The sequence below is a fragment of the Solea solea genome, chromosome 9 (genome assembly GCF_958295425.1).
Source record: "Solea solea chromosome 9, fSolSol10.1, whole genome shotgun sequence".
NCBI lineage: Eukaryota > Metazoa > Chordata > Actinopteri > Pleuronectiformes > Soleidae > Solea > Solea solea.
Window position 1 is genome coordinate 25,710,025 of NC_081142.1, and position 13,622 is coordinate 25,723,646.

General features: G+C 42.4%; 1 protein-coding gene and 1 gene segment (V, D, J or C); one reads left to right on the forward strand and one right to left on the reverse strand.

Moving 5' to 3' along the window:
- Positions 1-1,761: 1,761 nt before the first annotated feature.
- Positions 1,762-10,965, reverse strand: LOC131465543 (Ig kappa chain V region 12F2-like). The segment is given in 4 exon segments: positions 1,762-2,163; positions 2,549-2,690; positions 9,592-9,687; positions 10,835-10,965. Coding segments are annotated over 2 exon segments (390 nt in total).
- On the forward strand, positions 3,782-13,430 carry si:ch211-1a19.3 (uncharacterized). Its single transcript, XM_058638325.1, has 5 exons — positions 3,782-4,247; positions 9,772-9,868; positions 10,924-11,077; positions 11,530-11,666; positions 11,854-13,430. Coding segments are annotated over exons 1-5 (720 nt in total). The 5' UTR covers positions 3,782-3,917; the 3' UTR covers positions 11,856-13,430.
- Positions 13,431-13,622: the final 192 nt, after the last annotated feature.

Below are 13,622 nucleotides of genomic sequence, written 5' to 3' on the forward strand. Positions count from 1 at the left end.
AGTCACCTCTGACCTTTAAAGAAAAAAGTGATTTAAATGAAAGATGAGAGGATGAAACAGATGAACGGATGAGGACTTCGATTCACTTCATGATTATTGATTATCACAATCATAAACATGTAAACATGACGAGGAACCTGCCTGTTGTTGTTCTTTTGTTGTTGTTGTTGTGATGATGATGATGATTATCTTCATCAGTGAGGACCAGCAGACGAGTCCCTTCACTGAACGAGACAAATGTCCACACACGTCCACATCTGCAGAGGACACACTGATCAGACAACAAAAACACACAAAACTACAAACAAACACAAACTAAAAACAACAAACAAACAAAAACTACAAACACAAACTAAAAACAACAAACAAACACACAAACTACAAACAAACAGACACACAAACTAAAAACAACAAACACACAAACAAACAAACAAAAACTAAAACAACAAGCAAACACACAAACAAACAGACACAAAACTAAAAACAACAAACTCCAAACAAATAAACAGCAACAGTTGTTGTTCTCACCCCAGCAGGACGATGAAGGTCAGTGTTGTCTTCATCATGAAGACTGAGGTTGTCTCCAACAGTTACAGACACGTGTGTGAGGAAAGGTTACCATGGAAACAAGAAACTGCTGAAGCAGAAAAACTAACTGACAAACGGATCGACACAAAAACAGGAAACTGTTGATGTTAAAACATGTTCTATGGAACTCTTCATCACACAAACATCCTTATTAATAAAAAAAATTAATTTTTAATTTAAATTTACATTTAAATAAATGTTATTAAAATGAATTAAATGAAAATTAATTATATGTAAATAAATGCTTTTCAAATGAATGTTCACACGTTTGACTTTGTTTTATTTTAAACTTTGTGAACATTTCAATGAGAATTATGAGATTTTCTGGTTAAACACTGCCCCTAGTGGAAGATATATTATTATTCAGGGTAATTTTACCAAAGTTAACAAACATTTTTGTCCAAGTTAGCTGCAAGCTTCGAAACAAGGCTAATATAGCTGCTGCTGACAGGTCACGTTCCTAATGTAGCTGCTGCTAATGTCGTGATGCTAATATAGCAGCTGCTGACTGGTTATGATGCTAATGTAACTGCTGCTAACTCGTCATGATAGTAACGTAGCTGCTGCTGACTGGTCATGATGCTAATGTGGCTGCTACTGACTGGTCATGATGCTCACATAGCAGCTGCTGACTTGTCATGATGCTAATGTAGCCGCTAGTAACTGGTCATGATGCTCATGTAGCTGCTGCTAACTGGTTATGATGCTAACATAGCTGCTGCTAACTGGTCATGATGCTAATATAGCTGCTGCTAACTGGTCATGATGCTAACATAGCTGCTGATAACTGGTGATGATGCTCATGTAGCTGCTGCTAACTGGTCATGATGCTAATGTAGCCGCTAGAAGCTGGTCATGATGCTCATGTAGCTGCTGCTAACTGGTTATGATGCTAACGTAGCTGCTGCTAACTGGTCATGATGCTAATATAGCTGCTGCTAACTGGTCATAATGCTAACATAGCTGCTGATAACTGGTGATGATGCTCATGTAGCTGCTGCTAACTGGTCATGATGCCAAAGCAGCTGCTAACTGTTCATGATGCAAACATAGCTGCTGCTGAATGGTCATGATGCTAATGAAGCTGCTGCTGACTGGTCATGATGCTAACGTACCTGCTGCTAACTGGTTATGATGCTAATGTAGCTGTGTAAAGACTCAGTTTAAACACTATAATGATTATAAATAAACATGATGTTTATTTGATGAAACAGTGTAACAAAACAACAGTTGATCTTCAGTGACGACCAGGTGATCTGAGCTTTGACATCATTTTCACTGAGTCATCATTGACAGCGCAGTAATAAACTGCTGAGTCACTGAAGTCGACACGACGCAGCCGCAGAGATCCATCTGCTGCCACCGACACTCTAGCGCTGTGTGTAACGTCAGAGCCGTTGGTGGGCGTGGCCACAGTGAGGAGGAGCTGAGGGCGACGCCCTGACCACTTCCTGTACCAGCTGACAGAGGAGGAGGCGTTGACCAGCAGGGGGCACTGCAGTGTGACGTCATCCCCGACTTTAACCTGGACAGTGGGCGGAGACAGCGCTGTAGCTTGGCTCTGCCCACCAAACCCTTGAACACAAGGTAAAATATAAATCAATGTAAACTGAAAAAGTCACAAAACTAGGATTAACTTGAAAACTTCATTTTCATGTGTTCATAAAGTGGAGAATAATGTATTTTCATACATGATTTACTTATATTAAAATTAAATATATGCACATATATTTATAAATATATATAATATTTACCTTTATACTGCATTTTATCCATTGATATCATTTATTAACAAAACAAGAGTAAAATCATGAGAATAAAAACAGAAGTGAACATTGTCTGTTTGTCTTTGACTGGAATTTTTTCCTTATTTACAAAAGTTTATGAAATTATTTTAGTTATCAAATTAAAAGTGGTAAAAAGTCAGCTGAGATTTTCAGAATAAAAGCCTCAGACTCACCAGTGCAGAAAGAGATGAGGACGAGGACAGAGGACATCAACACTCGCTCCATCACAACTGAATGAGAAGACTTTAATGCTCATCATTTAACGGCAGGACACGCCCACACATGTGTGACATCATCATGAGTCTGACCCCTGACCTGTGGATCAATAATATGGGGGAGACATTTAATTTTAATCTTAAGGATTAAACCCAGGAACATGAATATTAAAGTCCGGAGTTAAACCCAGGAACATGAATATTAAATTCCGGAGTTAAACCCAGGAACATGAATATTAAAGTCCGGAGATAAACCCAGGAATATGAATATTAAAGTCCGGTGTTAAACCCAGGAACATGAATATGTTGCTGATTCATCTGTAAATTTAATTAGTCAAATTTTTTCCATTTGATGTAAAATTAGATCCATGTGTTTACTGTGTGTTTATTAGTCCCTCAGTAATTCATTAACATAACCAGAGCTGGTGAAACTCCTCCTCCCTGACAGTATGTGTGTGTATGTGTGAGTGGTGGGGGGCGGAGTCTAACCCTGTGTGACTCACTGCTTCAGAGTCACACACTTTTATTTATAGAGATGCTGTTTTTCCAGAGAGAAGACCCACCCCTGAACCTTTTCTCATCCATTCACAGCACATATGAGAGAAATGGGTGGAGTCTGTCATGGCAGGGGTGGAGTCTGTGCCAGCTGTGTGCCAACAGCTGGCCAACGGTCAGGAAACACTGAGCTGCTGTTGACTCTACTGTTTCTGATGTGTGTGTGAGTGTGTGTGTATTAATGTGAGAATGTGTGTTAATTAGAGTGTGTGACTGTGTGTATTAATGTGAGAATGTGTGTGTGTTGATGAGAGTGTGTGTATTAATGTGAGAATGTGTGTGTGTTGATGAGAATGTGTGTGTGTGTGTGTGTGTGTGTGTGTTGATGAGTGTGTGACAGTGTGTGTGTGTGTGACTGTAACTGTCAGTTTCGTTTCTGCCTCTCATGAGCTCGTCCTTCACCAAAAAAACCAAACATCCAAATAGTTTCTGTTTACACAGAAACCTCAGAGTCTCTCTCACTCTCTCTCTCACACGCGCGCGCGCACACACACACACTTAACATGTAAACTTAAATTCATGTGTGTGTGTGTACTGGAGTCTTTCCTGTTGATCGCCCCGTCCTCTCTCACCGACATCAGGGGGAGGAGATGGGTGTGGTTGGGGGAGGAGGGGGTGTGGCTCTGGGTTTCCCTCCTCCCTCCTCCCTGCGTTCCTGTGTGGAAGGAAAGTCCAGCTCAGTGTGACCTGAGATCTTCTGTGAGTAGCTGCTCGCTCCTCAGCTCGTCTTCATCTTCATCCTCTTCATCCTCCTCGTGCTCAGGTGACTGTCATGGCTGCCGCCCCCTCCAAGTCCTCACAGAAGGCCAAGAACGTGGCCCTGGCTGTGCTGGCCATCTGGTCCATCGTGTCTCTGGTGGTGATCGTGGTGTGGGCGACGTCTCCCGACCTGAAGAGCTCGGCTCAGTGTAGGGCGGAGCTTCAGGACACGAAGGAGAAGATGGAGGGAGCCAGGGTGGTGTGGGGGAAAGACCGTGTGGCTCTGGAGGAGAAGGTGGAGGAGGAGCGTGACAAGCAGGAGCGTCTGGCGGCGAATAACCTGCTGCTGCTCGGACAACTACACGCCGCCAACGGCTCGCTGGAGGAGTGTCGCCATGACAACGTGAGTCTGAAAACAAACTTCACATTATTGATGGTTACAGATCAGCTGATTGTGTTCATTTATGGTCAGAAGTGATTCTTAGTTTACTTTGAACTGAAACTGAAAACACATTGATGTTGTTAGTGAAGCTCCGCCCCCTCATCCTCACAGAAATGTCATCATTTAATTCAAACGTCTGATGAATAGATGCTGTTTGACCTAGTGTGACTCCGCCTCCTCCTCTGCCCCCCCTCTGCAGTACTTCAGTGTTTCTGTGTTCACTTTTTTCCAGCTTCATATTTTCACAGTTGTTGGTCGGAAAATCTGAGTGTTTGCCTTCACTCTTCTCTCTCCTCAACGCTGGTGTTCCCTCCTTCTTTCCTTGGAGGGAATCTCTCACCCTCCTCCCTCCTCACCCTCTCTCACCCTCTCTCTCCCTCCCTCTGGTGGTTTGTCCTGACTCACTGACTCATTCCTCCTCCTTCACCTCTGCTCCACTCCTCTCTTCCTTCCTTTCCTCGCTGGTGTTCCCTCCTTTTTCCTTTGAGGGCAACACTCTCTCTCTTTAGGGCGTGTTCCCTAACACGCCCTAAACAAACATGGCCGCCCGTTACATGATCCAGAATCAGCTGACAGCTGATTAGTAAAAGTCTGAAGTTTATTGATCCTGATGTATTTTTATTGATCAGCTGCAGATGTTTACATCATAGTAACCACGACGACCACAGAAGTCGTGATGACAGCTACTTAACAGGAAGTCAGACATTTCGAATTCACTGTGAGTGACATGTTGAGGATGTCACTGTCGCCTCATGTGACCAGCTTTTCTGCCCGTCAATGTCATGTGACCTCAGAGCAGCAGCAGCAGTGAATGCTGGGAACATGTTCCACCTTCACCCTGTTGTTGGGGCAGAGGTGGCGTCTCCATGACGACACTTAAGTCCTGAAGCTCTTTGTGAAACTTGTGAAACTCGTGTGATATTTGCAACTAATGTGAGACTTTGTGACGACTTTACGACGACTCTGAGACATCGACAACAATACTGACATCACCACTGATGTAACAATGTAACAACATCACTGACAGCAACACTGACATCACCACTGACAACAACATCACTGACAGCAACACTGATAACACCACTGACAACATCACTGACAGCAACACCACTGACAACAACACCACTGACAACCTCACTGATAGCAACACTGACAACACCACTGACAACATCACTGACATCACCACTGACAACATCACTGACAACATCACTGACAACAACACCACTGATATCACCACTGACAACAAGACCACTGACAACTACACCACTGACAACATCACTGACATCACCACTGACAACACCACTGAAAACAACACTACTGACAACACCACTGACAATGTCACTGACAACAAAACCACTGACAACAACACCTGACAACATCACTGACATCACCACTGACAACAACACCACAGACAACAACATCACTGACAACAACACCTGACAACATCACTGACATCACCACTGACAACAACATCACTGACATCACCACTGACAACAACATCACTGACAACTAGGGATGCACAATATATCGGCATTAATATTGGTATCGGCCGATTTTTTAACATATCGGCATCGGTCCAATGAGTAAAACTGCGCCGATTTTAACAACCGATGTTAATACCCGTCTATTTGCTGTTTGTGTATGTGTGTCGGGAAGGGGAGGCCATGCTGCATTTGTTTGAGCATGTGACAGTGACGCAAGTGCAGCACAAGGTGTGTGTGTGTGTGTGTGTGTTGAGGAGAGATAATGTCAGCGGTGTGGGCGTTTTTTTCAGGGTGTCGATAGAAGATACGCGAAAAGCATTATGCAACACTTGCAAAGTCGAGGTAATGCGAGGAGGGTTCCGCGTCAAGTCATTAAATACCACAAATTTGATTATGTCATTTGAAAAAACGCCACCAAGAAGTATACAAACAACGGCAGGAAGCTAACGCTAGTAACGTTAGGTGGCAGACAAAAAAGAAAGCAGCGCAGCTGGGAGCCAAATACAGCAAGTAATCGAACAAAGGAAGACATTGGCCAGGGCAATAATGATCAAGGTAATGGAAATGATTGCTCTTGAGGACCAGCCCTTTTCCATAGTGAAGGATCGAGGGTTCTGACGGCTGATAGAGCATATTGAAGCCCGCAACAACCTGCCAAGTCGGCGCTACTTTTCCAATGTTTTGCAATTTAATAAATATCTGGTTGCAATGAATACTGGCAAGTTTGATAAAGTAATGTTACATTTTTTTTTTTTATTATGGCAGCTCTTAGTAGAGCTAGTCAGGTATTGTTTCTCATATCTGTTGTGTAGTTTTATTGTTAAGGGAAGTGGCGCGGTTGTTGTTGCCGGGAGGAAGGGTTGTTGACTTTATTTACGTACCCAGTATAGACGCCCTTATCTCGGTTACAGTAACTTTGGCAGGGTATTATTTTTATTTATGTTCATGTTTGGAATTTATGATCCAAACTTTCTCACAGGAGTTTAGTGAGTTAAACTGTACTTTAATTTAGTAACACACTTGCTACAAGTGCGAAAGGATTCTAAAAACCTTTACTTGTGTCTTATGGTCGCCCTGTAACCTTGTTATTTGGAGGTAAAACATGTTTTGAAAATAAAGGAAGACATTCAAAAATTCAGCTTGCATGATTTTCAGTCTGTACAAACTTTTATCATCTCAGAAACCTTTTTTTTTTTAAACATATATCGATATCGGTAGATATCGGTTATCGGCCATAGCAGCAATATTAATATCGGATATCGGTATCGGCGGAAATATTCATATCGGTGCATCCCTACTGACAACATCACTGACATCACCACTGACAACAACAATACTGACAACAACAACACTGACAACAACACTGACAACAACATCACTGACAACACCACTGACAACAACATCACTGACAACACCACTGACAACAACATCACTGACATCACCACTGACAACAACAATACTGACAACAACAACACTGACAACAACACTGACAACAACATCACTGACAACACCACTGACAACAACAACAGTGACAACATCACTGACATCACCACTGACAACAACAATACTGACAACAACAACACTGACAACATCACTGACAACACCACTGACAACAACATCACTGACAACACCACTGACAACAACATCACTGACAACACCACTGACCAGGGTGTCTACAGGTATAAACAAGTTAAATTTAATACTTTTTAAGACCTTTTAATACCACTTCTAAATGAAATTTAAGACCAAACGGACGATGGAAATACAAATAAATATACAGTAAGTAAACACAGTGATGTCTGTTCAAAATGAACAGTATAGTAAAATGACAAATGACGGTTGAGTCATTGCGGCCATGCGCAATGACGCGGAGTGGTGTGTGTCTCCTCTCTCTGCTCTGACTGCAGGGTGGGACTGACTGCTGCGCGAGCCTCTGTGAGTGCTTCTGAACGGGGAGGGGCTCACGGCAGCACCCGCTGCTCGTTGAGTACAATAACTGCAGAGTGATACGTGTTCACGTCAGTCGACCGCAAAAGTCTCCAATAACACCAGAAAAAGTCGCTAGATTTGTCGCTAGTCGCTTTTGACAAAAAAGTCGCCAGGAGGGTTTGGAAAGTCGCCACATTTTGCGAGAAAGTCGCCAAGTTGGCAACACTGACGCTCTGACCTAACCATAGACAACGCAACGCATAGGCTACAGAACAGATTGGCCGGTGACATGAGACATGTAATCTGAATTTAAGACAATTTTATACTTTTTAAGGCCTTATTTTTAGGAAAATTGATTTACGACTTTTTAAGACTTTTTAAGGACCCGCGGTCACCCTGACTGACAACACTGACATCACCACTGACAACATCACTGACATCACCACTGACAACACCACTGACAACAACATCACTGACAACACCACTGGCAACACCACTGACAACACCACTGGCAACACCACTGACAACAACACCACTGGCAACACCACTGACAACAACATCACTGACAACACCACTGACAACAACACCAATGACAACAACATCACTGGCAACAACATCAGTGACAACAACACCAACATCAATGGTGACATTGTGTTTGTTCATTAGGAAAAAAAAACTTTTTCTAAGAGGTTTGGACTCGTTGGAAATAAATCTGTTTTTGTTCTAGAGAAATGTTTTATCAACAACACATGATCACAAGTATGTGGACACATACACACACACACACGCACACACACACGGCAGCTGTTACAGATCAGCTACTGATCATTAACAATCAGCTGATTCGATGGTTTAGATGTTCCAGGTTTTCTTCAGAAGATAGCAAGTTCTTCCAGGTTAGACTGAGGTTCCTCTGAATCTTTCAGGGGACTCCAGGTTAGACTGAGGCTCTTCTAAGTCCTTGATAAGATTCCAGGTTAGACTGAGGTCAGCAAAAGTCCTTGAGGAGACTTCAGGTTAGATTGAGGATCCTATAAAGTCCTGTTCTTAGTGACACCGGTCCTTGAGGAGGTTATTGACTGCACCTGAACTGTTTCATCAAGATGTTCTGGCTCCTTCAGAAAAAGTTTGAAAGTGAAATGTAAGAGGGATTCCAGGATATTCCAGGAATTCTGTTGCTGACGTCAGTGCTGTATCAGTCCAGTTTGTTTGGACTGTTCCTTTAAGAGCAAGGATCCAACTTTAACTGCTGCGTTAGAACAAAGGAATGTTCCAGAAACACGTTCCTGCTTCTGCTCTACGGCTCTGACAGCCTGGCACAGGTCAGTCTGGATCAGTCTGGATCAGTCTGGTCCAGTTCAGTTTAGCGGAGTTCAATCTGGTTTAGCCTGAAATGGTCTGGTCGGTCCAGTTTGGTTTAGCCTGAAATGGTCTGGTTCAGTCTGGTTTAGCCTGGTTAAGCCTGGTTTAGTCTGGTTCAGCCTGGTTCAGTCTGGTTCAGCATAGTTAAGCCTGGTTTAATATGGTTCAGCCCGGTTCAGTCTGTTTAAGCCTGGTTCAGCCTGGTTAAGTCTGGTTTAGTCTGGTTCAGCCTGGTTCAGTCTGGTTCAGCCTGTTTAAGCCTGGTTTAGTCTGGTTCAGTCTGTAAAACTTTTCCAGGTTTTTCTTGATGACAGAACTGATGCTGAATATCACGTGACACAGGTCCGTCATCACTGTCTTATTCTCTGGTGGATTTAAAGTGGATGTGAGGCTAAATTTCCTCACAGCACTCTCTGCTGGGCGTCAGTGGAATTACATCAGACAAACTGAGTTTGGACTTTATCTCAAAGTGAAATCAGGAAAGTCAATTTCACATTCAAAGTGAAACATGGTGATGAAACTAGACTCACCCGAGTGGTCGTCATGACCTTTGACCTTCTTCTGTGACCTTTTTGACCCGTTACATGACGCTGACGAGTCGAGTTTGATGAACGAGTGAAGACAAACTGAAAAACAAACCAAAAAACAGAACATGAATCCTTTGATGTGTTTGTTATGAAGTGGACTGAAATGGTTTGTTTGTTTCACAGGTCACCCTGAACATGAACATCAGCGTCCTGCAGGAGAACGTGGAGCAGCTGAGAGAGAAAGAGGTCAACCTGACGAGTCAGCTTGACCTGAAGGAAGGTAACCAACACACACCTGTACACACACCTGTTACCATGGCGACCTGTCAGTCATGGTAATTTACAGTGAAGGAGTGAAGAAGGAGAGAGTGATGAAATAAAGGAAAGATGGAAGCAAGGAGATGGAGAGAAAAACAAAGGAAGAAAATATGTTTTGAAGGAAAGGAAACTAGGGAACACACAAAGAAAGGAAGGAAATGATGAATGGAATCAGGAATGTCTGTGTATGAAGAACAAAGGAAAGGAGGGATAATGGAGGGAAAGTGAGGAAATGAAAGAAGGAAAAAGGAGGTGAAATAGGAGAAAAAAATCATTCAAATTCAATCATTTCCATTTTTTTCCATTACATTTTCTAAACTAAATAATCTATGAATGAAGAATGAACTTTAGGTAAATAAAAATAAAAAGTATTTCAGTAAAGTCTCTCATTAAAATCTTATTATTTCTTAAACATTAAAGTCATAATGAAAGTATGTGAGGAAACGACAGTGATTTCCTGCTGTGAAACCATTGTTCCTGTATGATGCAGATATGAGAGCACTCATGTGTTTACTCTGCTAAATAATCATTATTATTCTTATTCTTATCTGTAAAACACAATAAACAGCCCACCCTGACTCCACCCCCTCATCCTCTCGGAACATCAGCCGAGCTAAAAAAGTTTGGAACTAATGGATTTTATGAAGAAAATCTGATAAAGTTAAAGAACAAACTGCGATACTGTGTGTGTGTGTGTCTGGCAGCTGAGATCATTCCTAACATAACTATCAGTACTTGGCTCTGTGATAACACTGGGTGTTACCTTATAAGTTAAAGCAGCTGCAGACCTGAACCACACATTTTCTACAGGGTGTGGTCTCTCACACACACAGACACACACTGTGTTACCATCCTGAGTAACTGTTGCTATGTTGGACAACTTCTGAACAAAGGATTTCAAACAATGAAGTGACAAAAAATCACTGACTTGCCTCGTCCAGCAGGTGGCGTAGTTTGGAGTTGACATGTTTATCTGTCCTGAGGTCTGTCTGTCTGTCTGTCATCGTTTGTCCTCAGAACACATCGACACCCTGGAGCAGAACCTGACCCAGGCCGTCCACCTTACCCAGTCCTGCTACAGTCTGAGGGACGCCGCGCAGAGCCAGATGTCGGCAGCACAGATCCAGACCAAAGCCTGCGAGTCCAAGCAGCAGTACCTGCAGAAACTGCTGTGAGTGTCCACACAAGACATGCCCCTGGACCCGCCCCCTTCACTCACTCACACAAGCAATTAAGCCAACACAGTGTTTTGATGCTAGCTTGTGTAGTTAGCTTGAAGCTAACACAGCGTTGTGATGTCAGCTTGCATAGTTAGCATGAAGCTAACACAGTGTAGGTGTATGTGTGATCCTCTGTTTAAGGGTGTTTAGCGGAGCTTCTACACATGCTAACCATTTTGAGCTTGTCACTGTTGATAAAAGTAGTTATTCATGATCAGCTACAGCTTGTTAGAATTGTAAACATCATTATTATTATTATATGAGACAAATATGTCAAGTTTGTCTCTGAAGCTCAGCCTGAAGATGATAATCACTGTGATCGGCTCATCTGTGGTTGAGGGCGGGGCTTAGGCTCAATCACATGTTGTTTACGTGTTGTTCTTGACTCTCTGTGTGGTTACAGTCATAAGTGTAAATCTCCTGAGCCGTCGCCAACAGAGGACAGTTCATCCACCGCTGACAGGAAGTCATCGGCCACGCCCCTCGCTGGTATTCCTGCTGTGGCTCTGCTCGTCTGCAGCGCTCTGCACCTGTTCACCTGTGAGTACCACGTCACATGACTGTGACTCACAGCTGAAACCACAGGAATCACAGAGAGCACCTGAACGCATCATCTTCACACTGCTGACACTTCAGCTCCATCATACACTTTCACCTCTGTAAACAAATAACTGTATCTTAGTACATGTGTAACAGTGTTGTCATATTAACGTGTGTGTGTTTACAGGAGTTCAGCGCGACAGCCCGTCTTTTTGGCGGCATGTACTGTGGTCCAGGGAAGGAGGCGGAGCCTGGACGGACTTAACGACTGCTGTACAAGCTTCCTGTCTACAAAACAAACAGATGGCCATGGAGACGCTGACATCACACTGTTTAATTAGACACAATATTTGCTTTAAAAGGAACAGCTGAGACGTTTACTGACCGTCAGCGACTCTGACCACTGTGTCCTCAACGCTCAACAGAGATCAGTGTTCCTGCTTCCTGCTGCTGACACCTCCCACTTCCTGCTGCTGGTCCGTAGTTGTAGTTGTACTTCCTGTTGCCTGCTGCTGTTTTTACTGTTTCAGTCGTGGATGAGAGTTTAGGCGTTTATCACGTCTTCACTGTCCATCACAAGCCGAGTCTCCATAAAATCTGGCTTAGTCAAAAATCTCAACAGAATTCAAATAAAAAGCTCCGCCCATTGTGTCTCAGAGTGAATCCACAGTCATTGTGTCACATTTGAATTAATTCACTTAATTACCGGGATGAGTACATTTTTATGAAAACTGTGGGGTTGTGTTCTCATTTGGACAAACTGAGACTTTTATTTTTTGCAGTGATGTTTCTGGACAAACAGAAACTGATGCTTTTATTTTTGAAAACTGCAATGTTTTGTTTTGAACGGAAAGACTTTTATTTTGAAAACCACAAGGTTTTGTTTTGGCATGGAGGAAAAGAAACTGAGACATTTATTTTGAAAACCACAATGTTTTCTTTTAGCGTAGATGAACAGAAACTGAGACTTTTATTTTGAAAACCGCAATGTTTTATTTTAGCATGGACGAACAGAAACTGAGGCTTTTATTATTTAAAACTGCAATGTTTTGTTTTAGTGTTGATGAACGGAAAGACTTTTAGTTTGAAAACCACAAGGTTTTGTTTTGGCGTGGATGAACAGAAACTGAGACCTTAATTTTGAAAACCACAATGTTTTGCTTTAGCGCGGACGAAAAGAAACTGAGGCTTTTATTATTTAGAACTGCAATGTTTTGTTTTAGTGTTGATGAATGGAAAGACTTTTAATTTGAAAACCACAAGGTTTTGTTTTGGCGTGGATGAACAGAAACTGAGACCTTTATTTTGAAAACCACAATGTTTCGCTTTAGCGTGGACGAACAGAAACGGAGACTTTTATTTTGAAAACTGCAATGTCTCGCTTTTATTTTTTCATTACTTTGGTGACGTTCATCAGGTTGGAGGTTGTTTTTATTCAAAAATTATAATGGTGAAATGGGCAGAGACAGAGCGCGGAGACTCGAGCAGAGCTGATGTTCAGTTGATGGATCGTAAGAAAGCGCGTTAAAACCTGGTTCACAGCTGCTGAGTCTGATCAATAATCAATCACAGCTGATCGTCAGGTGTGAAGAGTGTGATTGATGATTATTTTTTGGTGCTTTTTCAGACAAACTCGCAGCTTCAGCTCTGTCACGACTTTTAAAAAAAGCTTTTATATTTTATCTATGCTGGTGTGTGTGTATGTGTGGGTAAGTGTAAGTGTGTGTATCACTGATCAATGAATAAATGTGACGAGTTTGTAAATGTTTGTTTTCTTTGTTCTACTTTATCGGCATGATTTGACAAAAGGTCAAAGTTGACGACAGAGACGTAAATAAGTTTGATGAATCCTTAGTGTTTACATTCAAAACACCAATAATCAATAAACAGTCAGAGTGTACACATGTGTTCTCTCTGCATCATCATCAGTTTTAAACTACACGTTGTGTTTGCGCA